At 64.7% G+C, this 21,926-nt stretch overlaps 1 protein-coding gene across 1 annotated transcript in view; it reads right to left on the minus strand.

Annotated features, from left to right (window-relative positions):
- The window catches only part of RYR1 (ryanodine receptor 1), a gene marked incomplete at both ends in the record, with an annotated part of 82,091 nt that overhangs the window by 34,846 nt on the left and 25,319 nt on the right, over positions 1-21,926 (minus strand). The window contains 28 exon segments of the mRNA XM_084224394.1: positions 94-234; positions 503-592; positions 1,047-1,125; positions 2,102-2,265; positions 2,966-3,106; positions 3,183-3,273; positions 3,938-4,158; positions 4,835-5,004; positions 6,143-6,263; positions 6,351-6,462; positions 7,519-7,699; positions 8,286-8,421; positions 8,640-8,734; positions 8,990-9,122; positions 9,194-9,308; positions 10,724-10,997; positions 12,295-12,438; positions 12,687-12,798; positions 13,452-13,652; positions 13,858-13,938; positions 14,077-14,860; positions 15,757-15,983; positions 16,477-16,563; positions 16,655-16,820; positions 17,438-17,598; positions 18,468-18,594; positions 19,535-19,920; positions 21,633-21,841. Of these exon segments, the coding sequence (XP_084080520.1) occupies positions 94-234; positions 503-592; positions 1,047-1,125; positions 2,102-2,265; positions 2,966-3,106; positions 3,183-3,273; positions 3,938-4,158; positions 4,835-5,004; positions 6,143-6,263; positions 6,351-6,462; positions 7,519-7,699; positions 8,286-8,421; positions 8,640-8,734; positions 8,990-9,122; positions 9,194-9,308; positions 10,724-10,997; positions 12,295-12,438; positions 12,687-12,798; positions 13,452-13,652; positions 13,858-13,938; positions 14,077-14,860; positions 15,757-15,983; positions 16,477-16,563; positions 16,655-16,820; positions 17,438-17,598; positions 18,468-18,594; positions 19,535-19,920; positions 21,633-21,841 (4,949 nt within the window).

Below are 21,926 nucleotides of genomic sequence, written 5' to 3' on the forward strand. Positions count from 1 at the left end.
GGGGCTCTCCACACCCCTGACTCCCCTCTCCACCTCCCCCCAGATGATTTTGGGGTGCCCCACCCCCCTCCCGAGGTGTTTTTGGGGTCCCACCTGAGCGTTTTGGGAGATTTTTCGGGTTTTCTTCTTCTCCGCGCGCTCGTCCTCCCCCTCGCGCGCCTTCTCCACCGTCCACTCCCAGGCCAGCATGGCCTTGAGGGACTCCTTGATGGGCCACCGGTAAATCTCCTTGTCCTGGGGGGTCAGGGGGGGTCAGGGGGCACCCCAAAATCGGGGGGGTTTGGGGAGGGGTCCATGAGGAGGAGGAGGGAAAGGGCTGGGGGCTCCCAGCGTGGCCTTGGTGGTCATCGAGAGACCTCCTGGTCCTGGGGGGGTCTGGGGGTGTCCCCTCGGGTTTGGGGGGTCCCTCTGGGTCTGGGGGTGTCCCCCTGGGTTTGGGGGATCCCTCTGGGTCTGGGGGTGTCCCCCTGGGTCTGGGAGGGTCCCAGGGGTTCCGTGGTACCTTCTCAGAAAAGGTTTTGTAGGGTCTCAGCATCGGGTGGGTTTTGGCTTCTTCATCCACGGTCTCCCCAAAAGTCCAGTTGTTCTGGATCTGGGGGGGGGACACAAGTCAGGGGGGCTTGGGGACATCGGGCTGGGGGGGACAGAGGAGATTTGGGGGGGACAGAGGAGATTTGGGGGTGTCACCAAGGGTGGAGGGTCCCGGGTGCTCCGTGGAGCTGGAGCAGCTCCGGGTTGGGCAGATCTGGGGGGGCTCAGAAGGGACCCCGGGAGTGTCCCAGGGGTCTGGGGGTGTCCAACAGGTCTGGGGGGGCTCAGAGGGGACCCCGGGGGTGTCCCAGGGGTCTGGGTGGTCCTGAGGGATCCTGGGGGTGTCCCACAGGTCTGGGGGGTCCCGAGGAGTCCTGGGGGTGTCCCAGGGGTCTGGGGGGTCCTGGGGGATCCTGGGGGTGTCCCAGGGGTCTGGAGGTCCCGGGGGGCCCTGGGGGGTCCTGGGGGATCCTGGGGGTGTCCCAGGGGTCTGGGGTGTCCCGGGGGGTCCCCACCTTGTCGAAGGCCCACTTCTCGTGCGTGTACTCGGCGTATTTGTTGATGAAACCGTCGAGCTTCTCGGGGATGATGACACTGGGGGGGACACGGGGGGGACACGAGGATGAGGATGGATGAACCCCATGGGGGCCTGGATGGGGCTGGGGGGTCTGGGAGAGGTCTCCATGTCATGGGGTCTCCATGAAGATGAGGATGGATGAGGACGGGGGCTCTCCACAAGGATGGGTGGATTGGGGAGGGGTCTCCATGAGGATCTGGATGGGGTTGGGGGGCTCTGGATGAGGAAGGATGGAGTTAGGAGGTCTCCATGAGGATCTGGATGGGGTTGGGGGGCTGTGGATGAAGAGGGATGGGGTTGGGGGGCTCTCCATGAGGATCTGGGTGGGGTTACGAGGATCTGGGTGGGGTTGGGGGCTCTCCATGAGCACAGATGGGGTTGGGGATCTCCATGAGGGTCTGGATGAGGGTGGATGGGCTTGGGGGGCTCTCCATGAGGATCTGGACAAGGATGGATGCGGTTGGGGGCTCTCCATGAGCACAGATGGGGTTGGGGGCTTTCCATGAGGGTCTGGATGAGGATGGATGTGGTTGGGGGGTCTCCATGGAGATCTGGGTGGGGCTGGGGGCTCTCCATGAGGTCTGGATGAGGATGGATGTGGTTGGGGGGTCTCCATGAGCACAGACAGGGCTGGGGGCTCTCCATGAGGGTCTGTGTGGGGTTGGGGGCTCTCCATGAGGGTCTGGATGAGGATGGACAGGGTTGGGGGCTCTCCATGAGGGTCTGTGTGGGGTTGGGGGCTCTCCATGAGGATCTGGACGAGGATGGATGGGGTTGGGGGGCTCTCCATGAGCACAGACAGGGTTGGGGGCTCTCCATGAGGATCTGGACAAGGATGGATGCGGTTGGGGGGGCTCCATGAGCCCAGACAGGGTTGGGGGGCTCTCTATGAGGATCTGGACGAGGGTGGATGCGGTTGGGGGGCTCTCCATGAGCACAGACAGGGTTGGGGGGCTCATGCTGGCACAGGGGAGGGGTCTGTGGGAGCCCTACTTGAGGGTCTCGACGGGTTTGGGGTCGAAGTTGCCCTCGGCGTCCACCGAGGCCTTCTTCTCGGTGCGGGACGAGTAGCTGGCGTCCACGTAGTCGGGCGGGAGCGCGCCGGCGATGGCGCAGAGACACGGCATGGCCAGCTTGTAGAGCTCGGCCTCGAACTTCTGCGGGGACAGGGACACCGCTGCCACCAGGGCCACCTCGGCACCAGTGATCCCTCAGTGCCATCATCCCTGTGGCACCGCTGCCACCAGGGCCATCACGGGCACCCGCCCCACGTTCCCTCAGTGCCATCATCCCTGTGGCACCGCTGCCACCAGGGCCACCACGGGCACCAGCCCCATGTCCCCAGTGTCACCATGCCCATGTCCCCAGTATGACCATCCCCACATCCCCAGTGTCACCATGTCCATGTCCCCACCATCCCCATGTCCCCATGTCCCCACCATCCCCATGTCCCCATGTCCCCACCATCCCCATGTCCCCAGTGTCACCATCCTCATGTCCCCAATGCCACCATCCCCATGTCCCCACCATCTCCATTCTCATGTCCCCACCATTCCCATGTCCCCAGTGTCATCACACCCATGTCCCCAATGCCACCATCCCCATGTCCCCAATGCCACCATCCCCATGTCCCCACCATCCCCATGTCCCCATCACCTCCACCTCCGTGTCCCAACGTCCCCCCTGTCCCCACATCCTCATCACCCCCACCCCAACCTCTCCACACCCCCCTCCCCCCCATTCCCACGCTGCCACCGCCGCCCCGTCCCCAGCACCGCCACACCCGGGCGTGTCCCCGAGGTGCGTCCCCCCGCCCAGGTGTGTCCCCCCCAGGTGTGTCACCCCCTGTGACCCCACCTTGTGCGCCAGGGAGTCAAAGATGCCCCAGAAGAGCTTCCTGGTGAGGTGCAGCTCCTCCTCGGAGCTGACGCCCATGTTGGGCCAGCCGCTGGGCAGGCAGTAGTAGCGCCAGCAGCGCTCGTAGTGGTTGGTCAGCAGCTGGGGGGACACGGGGGGTCACTCTGGGGGGTCAGGGCACGGGGACCAGCACCTTGGGGACCCCCCCGGGGCTCACCTTGAGGGGCATCTTGGCGAACTCGTTGAGGATGGGGACGTCGAAGACGAGGCGGCGCAGGAGGTGCTGCAGCATGGAGGGGCGGATGTACCTGGGGGGGATGGGGAGGTCAGGGGGGTCTGGGGGTTTGGGGTTCACCTGAGAGCGCCCTGAGACATCAGTGGGGTCACACTGGGCCTCGGGAAGGGACACCATGATTGGCTGGCTGGGGGATTGGCTTGAGCGTGGCAGTTGAGTTGACCAAGAGGGTTGGGTTGGCCTTGAGGGTTGAGTTTACCATGGGGGTTGAGTTGGCCATGGGGGCTGGGTTGACCATGAGAGTTGGGTTGGCCATGGCAGTTGGGTTGGCCATGGCTGTTGGGTTGGGTTGGCCATGGCAGTTGGGTTGACCATGGCTGTTGGGTTGACCATGCGGTTGGGTTGGGTTGGCCATGGCGGTTGGGTTCGCCATGGCGGTTGGGTTGACCACGGCGGTTGGGTTGGGTTGGCCATGGCGGTTGGGTTGGCCATGAAAGTTGGGTTGACCATGGCGGTTGGGTTGGGTTGGCCATGGCGGTTGGGTTGACCATGGCGGTTGGGTTGGGTTGGCCATGGTGGTTGGGTTGGGCTGACCATGGTGGTTGGGTTGGGCTGGCCATGGCGGTTGGGTTGACCAGGGCAGTTGGGTTCCCCACAAGAGCTGGGCTGGCTTTGGGGCCGGATGCAGACCCCTGGGGGGGCATGGTGCCATTTTGGGGCCCAGCTCGGGGTCCCACCTGCAGAGGGCCATGAGGCACTCCTCGATGGCGTCGCGCTGGGCCTTGGTGAGGGCGCGGCCGCGCGACAGGCGGTAGATGGTGTGCAGCATGGAGTCCACCATGATGGCGCGGTGCTCGGTGCCCGCGAAGAGCGGCGCGCACTTGGTGATGAGCGGCATCACCGCCAGGCACAGGTACCGGTTCAGCGCCAGCGCCATCTCCGTCGTGCTGAACGTCGCCTGGGGGGGACACCGGGGGGGTCACGGGGTGGGGACACACCCTGAGGGGACGTGGGGACAGGGGGCAGCGGTGCCCCATGGGGGGAGTTTGGGGATCTGTCCTGTGGGAGAGATTTGGGGGGTCATACAGAGAAGATTGGGGTGACCCCAAACCCATCCCATAGGGGAGATTTGGGGGGTCAAACTGGGAAGATTGAGGTGACCCCAAATCCATCCCATGGGGGAGATTTGGGGGGGTCAAAGAGGAAAGATTGGGGTGACCCCAAATCCATCCCATAGGGGAGATTTGGGGGGTCAAACTGGGAAGATTGAGGTGACCCCAAATCCATCCCATGGGGGAGATTTGGGGGGTCAAACAGGGAAGATTGGGGTGACCCCAAACCCATCCCAAAGGGGAGATTTGGGGGGTCAAACAGGGAAGATTGGGGTGACCCCATATCCATCCCATAGGGGAGATTTGGGGGACCCCACACTCATCCCATAGGAAATATCTGGGGTGACCCCATATCCATCCCATAGGGAATATTGGGGGATCCCACACCCATCCCACAGGAGAGATTTGGGGGATCCCACACCCACAGGAGGGAATAGGGCTGACCCGAGGCCCCGGCTGCAGGTCCAAGGAACCCTGTGTGGAGTTTTGGGGAGCCCCAGGGGGTTTTGGGGTGCCCCTCACCGTGTCCAGCGAGGCGGCCGCGCGCATGTCGGGCAGGAACCCCACTTCCAGCACGTGGAGCAGGAACTCCTGGTTCTGCACCCCATAAACGCGGTCCAGGAACAGCACCATGGGCGCCTTGTGCTCGGGGACGAAGCTGGCGGCCATACGGGGCTCCACCACGTTCCCATCTGCGGGACCCCAAAACTCAGGGCACCCCAAACTCCCCAAAACTCCCCAAACCCCATGATTCCCCTAAAACAGCCGGGAATCCCCCAAAATCCTGGCATCCCCAGAGCCCCCCAGCCCAGCTGGCGGCCATACGGGGCTCCACCACGTTCCCATCTGTGGGACCCCAAAACTCAGGGCAGCCCAAAATCCCCCAAAACTCCCCAGACCCCATGATTCCCCTAAAACAGCCGGGAATCCCCCCAAATCCTGGAATCCCCAGAGCCCCCCAGCCCAGCTGGTGGCCATATGGGGCTCCACCACGTTCCCATCTGTGGGACCCCAAAAGTCAGGGCAGCCCAAAATCCCCCAAAACTCCCCAAACCCCATGATTCCCCTAAAACAGCCGGGAATCCCCCCAAATCCTGGCATCCCCAGAGCCCCCCAGCCCGGCTGGTGGCCATACGGGGCTCCACCACGTTCCCATCTGTAGGACCCCAAAACTCAGGGCACCCCAAAAAGCCCCAAACCCCAAAACAGCCGGGAATATCCCCAGAGCCCCCCAGCCTGGCTGGCAGCCATGGGGGGAGCTTCACCAGGCTGCTGTCACCCCAAAATCTGTGATCCCCAGTCTATCTAGACACCCACTGTACCCCAAAAAACTTGTGTGTGTGTGTGCCCCCTTCCCCATTGCTCCACCATATTTGGGTACCCCCAGATTTTGGGTCCCCCACCCCCAGTTTTGGGCCCTGCCACACTCATCACCAGGACCTGCAGGGGGTGGCTGATGACCCCCACATTTTGGGGTGTCCCCGATCCCAGTCCCCACATTTTGGGGTGTTCCCCCTCAGGTTTGGGGACCCCTCCCCACCTTTTCCCATCACCGGGATCTGCAGGGGGAGGCTGATGATCCCCACCAGGTCCCCACATTTTGGGGTGTCCCTGATCTCGGTCCCCACATTTTGGGATGTCCCCCATCCCAGTGACCCCCCTCAGGTTTGGGGACCCCTCCCCACCTTTTCCCAGCGCCGGGATCTGCAGGGGGAGGCTGATGATCCCCACCAGGTCCCCACATTTTGGGGTGTCCCTGATCCCGGTCCCCACATTTTGGGGTGTCCCCCATCCCAGTGACCCCCCTCAGGTTTGGGGACCCCTCCCCACCTTTTCCCAGCGCCGGGATCTGCAGGGGGAGGCTGATGATCCCCACCAGGTCCTCGAGCGGGACGAGCGAGCGCAGGATGGCCCGGATCCGCAGGGCCTCCCCCTTCCCCGCCTGGATCAGCTGTGGGGGTCACACAAGGGGGTCACACCCTGAGTCCTGACCCCCCCAGGACCCCCCTGAGCCCCCCCAAATCCCCCAGGTCCGTACGTGCATCTCGGGGGCGCAGCGGCCCAGCAGGTCGATGAGGGCGGCGTAGAAGGACATGATGGCGTGGCCCAGGTGCACCCGGTTCTCCTCGGGGGGCTCCTCGGGCCCAAACCTGGGGGTGGGACGGGGGGTCTGAGGGGTCAGGGGGTCACCCTGGGGTCCCCCAGGCCATGCCAGTATTGTCATCTTCACCACACCCCGTCCCAGTCCATCTTCATCCTCCTGCTCACGGCTTGATGCCCGCTCCATCCTGTCTTCATCTTCACTTCTCATTATGGACACCTCATCCCCCTCCTCATCCTTATCCTCATCCTCATCCTCACCCCAGTTCCATTCCAAATCCCACTCCCATTCCAAATCCTATTCCCAATCCCACCCCATGCCATTCCCATCCCATTCCCACTCCCACTCCCACTCCCACTCCCACTCCCAGTGCTCACGGCCTCCTCTCCCTGCGGCTGCTGGGCCCGTCCCTGGCAGGGTCCCCGTCCCATTCCCATTCCCATTCCCAATCCCAATCCCAATCCCATTCCCATCCCCAATCCCATTCCCATTCCCATCCCCATCCCCATCCCCATCCCCATTCCCAATCCCATTCCCATTCCCCATCCCCATCCCCATCCCAATCCCATTCCCATTCCCACTCCCACTCCCACTCCCAGTCCCGGTGCTCACGGCCTCCTCTCCCTGCGGCCGCTGGGCCCGTCCCTGGCGGGGTCCCCATCCCAATTGCATTCCCAATCCCATTCCAATCCCATTCCCACTCCCAGTGCTCACGGCCTCCTCTCCCTGCGGCCGCTGGGCCCGTCCCTGGCAGGGTCCCCACCCCATCCCCATTCCATTCCCAATCCCGATCCCATTCCCAATCCCATTCCAATCCCACTCCCAGTCCCGGTGCTCACGGCCTCCTCTCCCTGTGGCTGCTGGGCCCGTCCCTGGCGGGGTCCCCATCCCAATCCCATTCCCAATCCCATCCCATTCCCATTCCAATCCCATCCCAATCCCATTCCAATCCCACTCCCAGTCCCGGTGCTCACGGCCTCCTCTCCCTGCGGCCGCTGGGCCCGTCCCTGGCGGGGTCCCCATCCCAATCCCATCCCATTCCCAATCCCCATCCCAATCCCATTCCCAATCCCATTCCAATCCCACTCCCAATCCTGGCACTCACGGCCTCCTCTCCCTGCGGCCGCTGGGCCCGTCCCTGGCGGGGTCCTGGGCGATGCTCAGGGCGTCCTGGATGGCGGCCAGCAGCCCCGAGCCCCCCTCTCCCCGCAGCGCCGGCCCGAAGCACTCGGGGCGCCGGATCAGCAGCCGCACCACCACGTTGGCGTTCTCCTCCACGCTCTCCCCTGGGCAACGGGACCCCAAAGGTCACAGGGACACCCCTGAACTTCCAAAACAGATCCCAAAAACCCCCTAAAACCCCTAAAACAGGGAGTCCCAGATCAGCAGCCGCACCACCACGTTGGCGTTCTCCACCATGCTCTCCTCTGGGTAACGGGACCCCAAAGGTCACAGGGGCACCCCAGAATTCCCGAAATAAAAACCCAAAAACTCCCTAAAACCCCTAAAACAGGGAGTCCTGGATCAGCAGCCACACCACCACGTTGGAGTTCTCCTCCACGCTCTCCCCTGGGTAACGGGACCCCAAAGGTCACAGGGACACCCCTGAACTTCCAAAATAAAAACCCAAAAACCCCCTAAAACCCCTAAAACAGGGAGTCCCGGATCAGCAACCGCACCACCACGTTGGCGTTCTCCTCCACGCTCTCCCCTGGGCAACGGGACCCCAAAGGTCACAGGGACCCCTAAAAGGGACCCCCAAAACAAAAACCCACAGGAGGGGACAGGGGGACACCTGGGAGGTCCCATGAGGGGACTCGGGGACACCTGAGGGACACCAGGGGACACCTGGGGACACCTGGGGTGTCTCACCGTTGACGAAGACGGCGAAGCGCAGGAAGTCCAGGTACTTCTCACCCCCGCAGGGGTTCCAGCCGATGTCGGGGTAGCCCTTGGCCAGCAGCATGGGGCAGCTCTGCAGCCCACAGCTCGCCAGGTACGTCACCACCTGCCCCAGGGGACACCGGGGACATCAGGGGACATCAGGGAACACGGAGGGACACGGGGGAGACAGAGGGTTTTGGGGTACAGCAGCATGGGGCAGCTCTGCAGCTTGCCAGGTACATCACCTCCTGCCCCAGGGGACACCAGGGGACAAGGGGGGACATCAGGGGATACACAGGGGGACATGGAGGTGATACGGGGGGGACATGGGGCTGTCCCCACCTTCTCCAGGTCCTGCTCCTTGAGGGCCAGCGCCAGCTCGTTGTTGTCGATGACGGAGGCGGCCGCCACGTCCAGGGGGGTGGAGCCCTGCATGCCTTGGGGACAACAGGGACAGAGGTCAGGGGACACCAGGGGACAGAGTGGGGGGCAGAGACCCCCCCTCAAAGTGTCCTAAAGGACCCCCAAGCGACTGGAGGGGACAGAGGTGACAAGGAGTGGTGGCAGGGAGTACCAGGGGGTGGGGAGAGGCCAGGTGGGGGTGGCAGGGAGGGGACAGGGGGTGGCACTGGGGACATGGGGGTGGCCCTGGGGACACGGGGGGGTCCCAGAAGGGTTTTGGGGTGTCTCACCCAGGCCGATGCCGCTGTTCTCCAGCAGGTAGCCCAGGTGGTCGAACATGGAGCGCTGGTTCTGGCGGCTGATGCGGCAGAAGTAGCAGAGGAAGCGGCAGCAGTTGGTCACCATCTTGGGGAAGCGGATCTCCTGGGGGGCACCAGGGGGTCAGGGGAACTCCGGGGGGGTCCCTAGGGGGGCACCCAAGGGTGGGGGCTCACCTTGGACTCGCCGCCGCCCAGCACGCTGACCATCACCTGCATCACGGTCTCGTGCATGCCCAGCGCCCGCATCAGGTTGGGGTGCTGGTAGAACACCTTGTTGTTCATGATGTTCCTGGGGGGGCACGGGGGGGTCACCTGAGGGGCTGGGAGGGGGTTATGGGGTGCTCAGGGGCAGATTTGGGAGGTTCAGGAGGGGTTATGGGGTGCTCGGGGGCAGATTTGGGGGGGTTTGGGGGTTTATGGGGTGCTCAGGGGCAGATTTGGGGGGTTTGGGGGGAGATTTGGGGTGTTCAGGGATTCTCAGGGTGCTGGATGGGAACACAGGGGGACACAAGGTGAACCAGAGAGGACACAGGAGGACACAGGGTGACCCAAGAGGACATAAGGTGACCCAGGGTGACCCAGAGAGGACACAGGGTGAACCCAGAGAGGACACAGGGTGACACAGGGTGACCCAGAGAGGACACAGGGTGACCCAGGCTGACCCAGAGGGGACACAGGGTGACACAGGAGGACACAGGGTGACACAGGAGGACACAGGGTGACCCAGGGTGAACCCAGAGAGGACACAGGGTGACCCCGAGAGGACACAGGGTGACCCAGGGTGACCCAGAGAGGACACAGGAGGACACAGGGTGACTCAGGGTGACCCAGGGTGACCCAGAGAGGACACAGGGTGACACAGGAGGACACAGGGTGACCCAGAGAGGACACAGGGTGACACAGGAGGACACAGGGTGACTCAGGGTGAACCCAGAGAGGACACAGGGTGACACAGGGTGACCCAGAGAGGACACAGGGTGACCCAGGGTGACCCAGAGAGGACACAGGAGGACACAGGGTGACACAGGGTGACCCAGGGTGACCCAGAGAGGACACAGGGTGACATAGGAGGACCCAAGAAGGACACAGGGTGACCCGGAGAGGACACAGGGTGACCCAGGGTGACCCAGAGAGGACACAGGGTGACACAGGAGGACACAGGGGGACTCAGAGAGGACACAGGGTGACCCAGGGTGACCCAGAGAGGACACAGGGTGACCCAGGGTGACCCAGAGAGGACACAGGGTGAACCCAGAGAGGACACAGGGTGACACAGGGTGACCCAGAGAGGACACAGGGTGACCCAGGCTGACCCAGAGGGGACACAGGGTGACACAGGAGGACACAGGGTGACACAGGAGGACACAGGGTGACCCAGGGTGAACCCAGAGAGGACACAGGGTGACCCCGAGAGGACACAGGGTGACCCAGGGTGACCCAGAGAGGACACAGGAGGACACAGGGTGACTCAGGGTGAACCCAGGGTGACCCAGAGAGGACACAGGAGAACACAGGGTGACCCAGGGTGACCCAGAGAGGACACAGGGTGACACAGGAGGACACAGAGTGACTCAGGGTGAACCCAGAGAGGACACAGGAGGACACAGGGTGACACAGGGTGACCCAGAGAGGACACAGGGTGACACAGGGTGAACCCAGAGAGGACACAGGAGGACACAGGGTGACGCAGGGGGTCCCACGCACCCGATGCTCTGGATCATGAGGTTCTCCTCCTCGGGGCCCATCTGCACGATGAGCAGCGAGCGGATCTGGCCCAGGCACTCGAGCAGGGCCGTGGTGTCGGGCACCGAGGTGGCGCTGATGGCGTAGGCCTTGGGCAGGGCGCGGCCCAGCTCGCCCAGCGCGTCGTACTGCCGGTGCAGCAGGCTGAACATGGCCCGCACCAGCGCCGGGCTCTGGATGAACGACTCCTGCGCCCAGTGCACCATGGTCTGCGAGATCAGCTCCTGCAGCGTGCCTGGGGACGGGGACAGCGGGGACATTGGGGACAGCAGGGATATCAGAGAGATCAGGGACAGCGGGGACACAGCGACTCCTGCGCCCAGTGCACCATGGTCTGCGAGATCAGCTCCTGCAGCGTGCCTGGGGACGGGGACAGCGGGGACATTGGGGACAGCAGGGACAGCGGGGACACAGGGACTCCTGCGCCCAGTGCACCATGGTCTGCGAGATCAGCTCCTGCAGCGTGCCTGGGGACAGGGACAGCGGGGACATTGGGGACAGCGGGGACATTGGGGATATCAGAGAGATCAGGGACATCGGGGACATTGGGGACAGCGGGGACAGCGGGGACAAACAGGGACAGCGGGGACATTGGGGACAGCGGGGACAGCGGGGACCTTGGGGACATTGGGGTATCAGAGAGATCAGGGACATCAGGGACATTGGGGACAGTAGGGACAGCAGGGACACTGGGGACAGCAGGGACAGCGGGGACATTGGGGACACTGGGGACACAGGGACTCCTGCGCCCAGTGCACCATGGTCTGCGAGATCAGCTCCTGCAGCGTGCCTGGGGACAGGGACAGCGGGGACATTGGGGACAGCAGGGACAGCGGGGACAAACAGGGACAGCGGGAACATTGGGGACATTGGGGATATCAGAGACATTGGGGACACAGTGACTCCTGCGCCCAGTGCACCATGGTCTGCGAGATCAGCTCCTGCAGCGTGCCTGGGGACAGGGACAGAGGGGACATTGGGGACAGCAGGGACAGCGGGGACATTGGGGTATCAGAGAGATCAGGGACATTGGGGACACAGTGACTCCTGCGCCCAGTGCACCATGGTCTGCGAGATCAGCTCCTGCAGCGTGCCTGGGGACAGGGACAGCGGGGACATTGGGGACAGCGGGGACAAACAGGGACAGTGGGAACATTGGGGACATTGGGGATATCAGAGAGATCAGGGACAGCGGGGACACAGTGACTCCTGCGCCCAGTGCACCATGGTCTGTGAGATCAGCTCCTGCAGCGTGCCTGGGGACAGGGACAGCAGGGACATTGGGGACAGCGGGGACATTGGGGACACTGGGGACACAGTGACTCCTGTGCCCATGGTCTGCCAGATCAGCCCCTGTAGCACTGCCACCTTGGGGACATCTTGGCCAACTCCTTGGGGACACTTCAAGTGCCACCTTGGGGACATCTTGGCCAACTCCTTGGGGACACCTCATGTGTCCCCCTGATGCCACCTCGGCCATGTCCCGGACACAGCCGAGTGTCCCTGTCCCCACCCCCCTGTCCCCTCCTCACTGGGCACCGGGGGCTCCTCGGGGGTGGTCTCCTCCTCCTTGGGGGGTGCCCGGACCCCCACCACCTTCTGCACCAGCCCCAGCAGCCGCTGCCGCAGCGACGTCTCCTCCTCCTCCTCCTCTTCCTCCTCCGTCAGCTCGATGCCTGGGGGACACGGGGGGAGGGTCACAGGGGTGTCCCCATGTCCCCAAGGGGGGCCTCGGGGTCCCTGGATGGAGCCCCTGTGCTCCCGGGGGTGTCTGGGGTCCCACAATGGGGGGGGGTCTCAGTTCCAGATCCCAGCTCCCCTGGGGGTGTCCCCACACTTTGAGGGGTTGTCCCCAAGCCCGGGGGGTGTCCCCACACCCAGGGGGTGTCCCTGCACCCAGGGGGTGTCCCTGTCCCCCCCTCACCGCAGTGGGCCAGCAGGTCATTGTGGAAGTCCAGCAGCTCGTCCCGGATGTCCCCAGGCACGGGACACTCCTCATCCTCAGCCCCTCCCTTGTACTGCATCAGCATGTTGATCTGGGGACACGGGGACATGGTAGGACATCAGGACATGGAGGGACATGGGGACACAGGGACATGGCAGGACATCCCTGCTCTCCCACCCAAGGCCGTGTCCCCCATGCCATGTCCCCTCTCTGTCCCCATGCTGTCACCAAGCTGTCCCTGCAGTGTCCCCCTCTGTCCCAGCTCTGCCCCCACACTGTCCCCGTCCTGTCTCCATCTTGTCCCTGCTCTGTCCCCATTCCATACCTGCTGTCCCCCTCCTGTCCCCACTCTGTCCCCCCCGTCCCTGCTCTGTCCCTGCACTGCCCCCACGCTGTCCCTGCTCTGTCCCCGCTCTGTCCCCCCTGTCCCTGCAGTGTCCCCGCTCTGTCCCCCCCGTCCCTGCAGTGTCCCCGCGCTGTCCCCACACTGTCCCTGCTCTGTCCCCACTCTGTCCCCCCCGTCCCTGCGCTGTCCCCATGCTGTCCCCACTCTGTCCCCCCCTGTCCCTGCAGTGTCCCCACGCTGTCCCCGCTCTGTCCCCCCCGTCCCTGCAGTGTCCCCGCGCTGTCCCCACGCTGTCCCTGCTCTGTCCCCACTCTGTCCCCCCCTGTCCCTGCAGTGTCCCCACGCTGTCCTTGCTCTGTCCCCCCCCCGTCCCCGCAGTGTCCCCGCGCTGTCCCCACCTGCTCCTGCGGGGGCGAGCGGAACTCGCGGGTGCGCCGGGCGGTCTCCGCGGCCGACATGGTCAGAGCCCGCATCAGGCGCCCGTAGCGCCGCCGCTGGTCCCGCTGCAGCCGCTGCACGTGGCGCTCCGAGAAGGCCACGATGGCCTCGACCCGGTGCTGCAGCTCCCGCTCGCACAGGTGCTGCAGCAGGTGGCACATCTGTGGGGACACGGGGATGTCAGGGGACACGGGGACATTATGGACACCATGGGGATGGAGACCCCAAGACACCACTGGGGATTGGAGGTAGGGACAGGGACCCTGGGGAGGGGACAAGGACACAGGGAAGGAGAGCCTTGGGAGGGGACATGAGGTGGACACAGAGGGGACAACGAGGGGACACAACTCCCATCCCCTCCCTCACCTGCAGCTTGACCGACTCCGGCAGCTTCATCTGCAGCAGCCCCTCCTCCAGCTCTTCCTCTTCCTCCTTCTCCTCCTCCTCCTGCACCTCCCCAGCCTCAATGGCCTTCGTCCTCCTGGCCTCCTCCTCATCCTCTTCCTCCTCCTGCAGCTCTCCAGCCTCGATGGCCTTCCTCCTCCTCACTTCCTCCTCTTCCTCCTCCAGCTCTCCAGCCTCCACGGCCTTTTTCCTCCTCGCCTCCTCATCCTCCTCCTCCCCTTCCTCCTCCTCTTCCTCTCCAGCCTCGATGGCCTTCACCTCCTCCTCCCCCTCCTCCTCTTCCTCCCCTTCCTCCCGCCGTCCCTCGCCGTCCCCGAAGACGCGGGGCTCGATCATGCGCAGCACGCGCCGCACGTCGCTGTCCCCCAGCGCTCCCACGGCCAGCAGCGCCGACACCAGTTTGAGCACGGGCACCAACTGGAACTCCACGCTGCCCCCCACGGGGTCCCGGGCGTGGGGACCCCCTCCGGCCACCGCCTCGGCCAGCATGCGCATGGCCTTGGCCCCCAGCTCGTCCAGAGGGATGGCCGGGCTGAGCGGCGCCCGCCCGCCGCCGCCCCCCGCCCGGATGAAGCAGGGCTCCGAGAAATGGGGCTGGGGTCTCAGGCAGGCGCTGGGCCCCACGCCCGGGGGTCCCGGGCAGCGGCCGCCGTCGGGGAAGAGCGCGATGTCGCGCGTGGCCTCGGTGATGGGCACGATGAACTCGGCGCTCATGGAGGAGCGGGCGCGCTGCGCCGCGTCCAGGTGCATGGCCAGCAGCAGGTCGTAGTAGCCGGCCCGCAGGGGTCCCGGCAGCTCGGGGGTCTCGATGGCGAAGAGCAGCTGGGCCTGGTCCACGTGGCTGCACAGCGCGTGCGCCACGCGGTTGTTGCCCAGCGCGCACACGGCGCAGTAGAGGCGCAGCGTGTGGCACTGGAACTGCAGCAGGTCCTCGCGCTCCCACAGCTCCAGGATGTCGATGCACCTGCGGGGAAATGGGGGTCGGGGTGGGGGGCACATAGGGTGGGACCCGTGGGGCGTGGGGAATGGGGGGATATGGAATGGGATCTCTGGGATGGGACCCCAAGGTCTCCTGGGGATGGGACCCCTGGGGATGGGACCCCATGTTCCCCTAGGATGGAACCCCAAGGTCTCCTGGGGATGGGACCCCCGGGGATGGGACCCCATGCTCCCCTAGGATGGAACCCCAAGGTCTCCTGGGGATGGGACTCCTGGGGGTGAGACCCCAAGGTGTCCTGGGGATGGGACTTTGGGGATGGGACTCCAGTGGACAAAACCCCATGTCCCCCCAGGATGGAACCCCAAGGTCTCCTGGGGATGGGACCCCTGGGGATGGGACCCCATGTCCCCCCTAGGATGGAACCCAAGGTCCCCTGGGGATAGGACTTTTGGGGTGAGACCCCAAGGTCTCCTAGGGATGGGACCCCAGGGGACAGGACCCCATGTCCTTCTGGAATGAGACCCCAAGTTCTCCTGGGACTGGGGCCCCTGGAGGTGAGACCTCAAGGGGACAGGACCCCACATCCCCCTGGGACGGGATCCCAAGCTCTCCTGGGGATGAGACCCCCGGGATGGGGACCCCAAGGTTTCCTGGGGATGGGACTTCTGGGGTGAGACCTCAAGGTCTCCTGGGGACGGGATCCCAAGCTCTCCTGGGCATAAGACCCCTGGGATGGGGACCCTAAGGTCTCCTGGGGATGGGACTTTTGGGGTGAGACCCCAAGGTCTTCTGGGGATGGGACTTTTGGGGTGAGACCCCAAGGTCTCCTGGGGATGGGACCCCATGGGACAGAGCCCCACGAGTCTTGGGGTGCCCTGGGTGTCCCTGAGGATGCCCTGCGTGTCCCCAGGTGTCCCCACCTGTCCTCCTCGGGGATGTGCAGCGCCATCATCTGCAGGGGCTCGGAGCACTCGACGGCCCAGCCCTGGCGCTCGCCCAGCCGGGCGCTCTCCACGGCCAGGTACTCGGTGGGCATGCGGCTCCAGGTGACCGGGGTCAGGTGCTGGATCACCAGCCTGGGCGGGCACTGCGGGGCCGGGTTCTGCCTCTCGCTGCTGAACATGGCCGCCGAGATGGGCATGATGTTCTGGGGGGTGACACGGGGGTGTCAGGGGGACCCCCGGCACCGAGTTCCTCTGGGGTCACCCTGCAGACCCCAGAGATGTGCCCCAAGCTCTCCTCGTTCCACCTCGCAGCTTCTTCATCACCTCACCAGTGCTCCCAGTTGTCTCCCAGTCCCTCTCCAACCCCAAACAATCCCCCCCCAAAACGATGACCTTGGGGTTTGGGGGGTTTTGGGGTGCAGGGTGTGGGTGGGAGGTTTTGGGTTTTGGGAGGGGGTTTCAGGGGTCCCATTCCATGATGGTGTTCATGATGACCTGAGGGTTTGGGAGGTTTTGGAGGGCAGGGGTGGTCTCAGGCGGTTTTGGGGGGTTTTTTGGGGTCTCAGGGGTCCCATACCATGATGGTGTTCATGATGACCTCAAGGTTTGGGGGTTTTGGAGTGCAGGGGTGGTCTCAGGTGTTTTTGGGGGGGTCTCATCCCCCACCACCCACCTGGTGGGGGTCCCAGTCCTCACCTTGAGCTTGCCCAGCTCGAACTGGAGCACGTTTTGGGTGGTGGGCTGCACGAACACCGCCGGGAACAGTTTGGTGTTGGGCTCCACCTGCGGGGACAGCGCGGCTGTGAGACCCCCGGGGTGGGCTGGGACCCCCAAATCTCACCTGGGTGGGGGTCAGGGGAGGGGTCCAGCTCACCTGGAAGAAGGTGTTGATCTCTTTGCCGTTGGCTGTGAAGGTCATGAGCCCCGTGGCCAGGTCCACCAGGCAGCCGATGACCAGGTCAGTGTGGGACACCCTGGCCTGCTGGGTGGGGGTCGCAAACTCCCCCCCCCACACCATGTAGCAGTTGCTGCGCTTGATGCTGGGGGGGGAAATAGGGGGTGAGACCCCCAAAACTCCCCCAAAATACCCACACACCATGGGGCAGTTCTGCACTTGATGCTGGAGGAGAAAAAGGGGCTGAGACCCCCCAAAACCCCCCCAAAATACCCCCTGACCATGGACCCCTCCCCTATTTAACTCCAGACCATGGGGCACCTGCTGCACTTGATGCTGGGGGAAAAAAAGGGGGTGAGACCCCCAAGAACCCCCCAAAATACCCCCTACCATGGACCCCTCCCCTATTTAACACCAGACCATGGGGCAGTTGCTGTGCTTGATCTTGGGGTGAAAAGGGGGCTGAGACTCCCAAGAACCACCCAGAATACCCCCAGACCATGGGGCAATTGTCCTGCTTGGGGGTCTAATTTGGGGTCCCATTTAGGATTTCTTTGGGATCCCATTTAGGGGTCCCTTTGGGGTCCCTCTGGGGTCCTGTTCAGGGTCCCCTTTGGAGTGGGTCCCTTTGGGGTCCCATTTGGGGTCTTATTTAGGGGCCTCATTTGGGGTCTCATCTGGGGTCCCTCTGGGGTCCCTTGGTCTCTTTGGGGTCCCTCTGGGATCCCATGTAGGGGTCTCTTTGGGGTCCCCCGGGGGTACCTGTCGTGCACGTTGCCGCGGTCGTCGCCCATGGTGACGGTGACGCTGCGCACGCGGCCCAGCTCGAAGTCGGGGTCGTGCTGGTGGAAGTGGGGGGTGACCCAGCCCACCCAGGCACTGCCCGGCTCCTGGCCCGCAAACAGCCGCACCGAGTAGTAGTACTGGGGACAAGGGACAGTGTCAGGGACATGGGGACAGCCACAGGGACAGGGACATGGGGACAGGGACAGGTGACCCAGCCAACCCAGGCACTGCCCGGCTCCTGGCCCGCAAACAGCCGCACCGAGTAGTAGTACTGGGGACAAGGGACAGTGTCAGGGACATGGGGACAGCATCAGGGACAGCCACAGGGACAGGGACATGGGGACATGGGGACAGGGACATGGGGACAGAGTCAGGGACATGGGGACAGGGACAGGTGACCCAGCCCACCCAGGCACTGCCCGGCTCCTGGCCCGCAAACAGCCGCACCGAGTAGTAGTACTGGGGACAAGGGACAGTGTCAGGGACATGGGGACAGCCACAGGGACAGCCACAGTGACAGGGACATGGGGACAGAGTCAGGGACATGGGGACAGGTGACCCAGCCCACCCAGGCACTGCCACACAAACAGCCACACCAAGTAGTAGTATTGGGGACAAGGGACATGGGGACAGGGTGTTTTGGGGGGATCTCATACTGGGGTGGTGTTCATGATGACCTCGAGGTTTGGGGGTTTTGGGGGGATTTGGGGGTTTTGGGGGGGTTTTGGGGGGTTTTGGGGCGTCCATACCGTGGTGGTGTTCATGATGACCTTGGGGTTTGGGGGGATTTGGGGGTTTTGGGGGGATTTGGGGGTTTTGGGGGTTTTTTGGGGGTCCATACCGTGGTGGTGTTCATGATGACCTCGGGGTTTGGGGGGCTTTGGGGGTTTTGGGGGGATTTGGGGGTTTTGGGGGGTTTTTGGGGGGTCCATACCGTGGTGGTGTTCATGATGACCTCGGGGTTTGGGGGATTTGGGGGGATTTGGGAGTTTTTGGGGGTCCATACCGTGGTGGTGTTCATGATGACCTCGGGGTCGTCGCGCTCGTCGGGCACCACGTCCTCCTCCAGCCGGGGCACGGGAGGGGGCGCGGGGGGGGGCGCGAACGGCGTCTTCCGGCCCTTGAACAGGAACCTGGGGGGCACCGGGGGGGTCACCCCGCTTTGGGGACCTCTCGGGGACCCCCAGAGAACTCCCAACACCCAGGGAACCCCCCCAACAACTCCCCTCAACTGCCAGACTGGGGATGCTCAGGGATCCCCCCCCACCAGGGATGGGTGTCACCCCCTTTTGGGGACCCTCAGGAACTGGGGACCCCCCAGACGTGTCTGCCACTCCCCTTTGCTGCCCCCCAGCCCCCCTGGTACCCCTCAGGAATATTGGGGACCCCCTCTTTCAGTGCCCCCCACCCCACCCACCCCCTTTTGGTGCCCCTCAGGGTTACTGGGGACCCCCAAGCCATGGCTGCCACCCCCTTTTGGTGGCCCCCACCCCATGTTGGTGCCCCCCAGGAATATTGGGGACCCCCCAGCAGTGGCTGCCATGTCCTTTTGGTGCCCCCCACCCCACGCATCCCCTTTGGTGCCCCCCAGGAATATTGAGGACCCCCCTTTCACTGCCCCCCAGGTATTGGGGACCCCCTTTCGGTGCCCCCACCCCACACACCCCTTTTGCTACTCCACAAGAATACTGGGGACCCCCTTTTCTGTGCCTCCACCCCCTTTCGCTGCCCCCCAGGTATTGGGGATCCCCCTTTCGGTGCCCCCCCAGGAATATTGGGGACCCCCCTTTCTGTGCCCCCACCCTCTTTGGTGCCCCCCAGGAATACTGGGGACCCCCGTTTCGCTGCCCCCCAGGTATTGGGGACCCCCCTTTTTGTGCCCCCCACCCCACACACCCCCTCTGCTGCCCCCCAGGAATATTGGGGACTCCCCTTTCGCTGCCCCCCAGGTATTGGGGACCCTCCTTTCTGTGCCCCCCACCCCACTTTCGCTGCCCCCCAGGTATTGGGGACCCCCCTTTCGCTGCCCCCCAGGTATTGGGGACCCCCTTTCGGTGCCCCCACCCCACGCACCCCCTCCTGGTCTTGCTCTTCTCGGTGGTCGCGTCCTTCTCGTTCTCTCCCCGCGGCGGCTCCCGGGGGGCGGCGGCGGCACCGGGGGCCGCCCCCGCCGCTCCCTTCTCGGCGCCCTCGTCGCCCTCGGCGCTGCGGGGCCCGGCCGAGCGCCGCAGCCGCTCGAACTCGGACAGGGGGTCGGCCGTGACCTCCTCGGGGGGCTCCGGGGGGGGCGCCTGGGGCAGCGGCGTGGTGCCGGGGGTGCAGCGGAAGGTGGGGTGGAACTGCACCGGGAGGCTGAGGCGCAGGAACAGCAGCTCGGGGGGCGCCGCGGGGGTCCCGGAGCTGCGGTGGGACAGCCGCAGGCACGGCGGGGTGTCCACGGTGCCGTCCAGGCGGGTCACCTGCGGGGACACCGGGGGTGGCACCGGGGGTGGCACCGGCAGGGCTGAGACGGGGGTACCGCGAGGATGAATGGGACCGGGTTTTGGGGGCATTTCACCTCGTTTTGGGGACACTTCACCCTATTCTGGGGGTACTTCACCTCATTTTGGGGACGCTCAGAGCCAGGGAACCCCCCCAGGGATGGGTGGGACCCGGTTTTGGGAGCGTTTCACCCCGTTTTGGGGACACTTCACCCCGTTTTGGGGACACTCAGAGCCAGGGAAACCCCCAGGGATGGGTGGGACCCGGTTTTGGGAGCGTTTCACCCCGTTTTGGGGGCGTTTCACCTCGTTTTAGGGACACTCAGAGCCAGGGAAACCCCCAGGGATGGGTGGGACCCGGTTATTGGAGCGTTTCACCTCGTTTTGGGGGCGTTTCACCTCGTTTTGGGGACACTCAGAGCCAGGGAAACCCCCAGCGATGGGTGGGACCCGGTTTTGGGGACACTTCACCCTGTTTTAGGGACACTTCCTCATTTTGGGGACACTCAGGGATGGGGAATCCCCTAGGGATGGGTATCACCCCGTTTTGGGGACACTTTACCCTGTTTTGGGGACACCTGGGGACTTTCAGGACTCCCTTGACACCCTGAATCTCTCCCAGAGACCCCTCCCCACCCCTCACCTCGAGCTGGGGGTGGTCAGGGGGCACTGGGATGAACTGGGGCAGGCTGTGGCTGAACCAGAGGGCGATGGGGACCCCCCAAACCCCCCCAAATCCCCCCTCACCTCGAGCTGGGGGTGGTCAGGGGGCACTGGGATGAACTGGGGCAGGCTGTGGCTGAACCAGAGGGCGATGGGGACCCCCCAAACCCCCCCAAATCCCCCCTCACCTCGAGCTGGGGGTGGTCAGGGGGCACTGGGATGAACTGGGGCAGGCTGTGGCTGAACCAGAGGGCGATGGGGACCCCCAAACCCCCCCAAATCCCTCCTCACCTCGAGCTGGGGGTGGTCAGGGGGCACTGGGATGAACTGGGGCAGGCTGTGGCTGAACCAGAGGGCGATGGAGACCCCCCAAACCCCCCCCAGAGACCCCTGCCCACCCCTCACCTCGAGCTGGGGGTGGTCAGGGGGCACTGGGATGAACTGGGGCAGGCTGTGGCTGAACCAGAGGGCGATGGGGACCCCCCAAACCCCCCCAAATCCCCCCTCACCTCGAGCTGGGGTGGTCAGGGGGCACTGGGATGAACTGGGGCAGGCTGTGGCTGAACCAGAGGGCGATGGGGACCCCCCAAACCCCCCCAAATCCCCCCTCACCTCGAGCTGGGGGTGGTCAGGGGGCACTGGGATGAACTGGGGCAGGCTGTGGCTGAACCAGAGGGCGATGGAGACCCCCCAAACCCCCCCCAGAGACCCCTGCCCACCCCTCACCTCGAGCTGGGGGTGGTCAGGGGGCACTGGGATGAACTGGGGCAGGCTGTGGCTGAACCAGAGGGCAATGGGGACCCCCCAAACCCCCCCTCACCTCGAGCTGGGGGTGGTCAGGGGGCACTGGGATGAACTGGGGCAGGCTGTGGCTGAACCAGAGGGCGATGGGGACCCCCCAAACCCCCCCAAATCCCCCCTCACCTCGAGCTGGGGGTGGTCAGGGGGCACTGGGATGAACTGGGGCAGGCTGTGGCTGAACCAGAGGGCGATGGAGACCCCCCAAACCCCCCCAAATCCCCCCTCACCTCGAGCTGGGGGTGGTCAGGGGGCACTGGGATGAACTGGGGCAGGCTGTGGCTGAACCAGAGGGCGATGGGCCGTTTCATGTTGATGGCAAAGGGCTCGTAGCCCTCCTGCAGGCCGCAGATGCCGAAGTAGCGCAGCGTGCCCACGTCCTGGCCCAGGTTCAGGTGGCCCTCCTGGCCCAGCCCCAGGCTGCACACGGGCACAAAGCCTGGGGGGCACAGGGGGGGGTCAGCACTGAGACCCCCACCCATCCCAAAGACCCCAGACCCATCCCAGAGCCCCCAGACCCATCC

The sequence above is a fragment of the Fringilla coelebs genome (genome assembly GCF_963513975.1).
Source record: "Fringilla coelebs genome assembly, chromosome: 37".
In the NCBI taxonomy this organism is placed as follows: domain Eukaryota; kingdom Metazoa; phylum Chordata; class Aves; order Passeriformes; family Fringillidae; genus Fringilla; species Fringilla coelebs.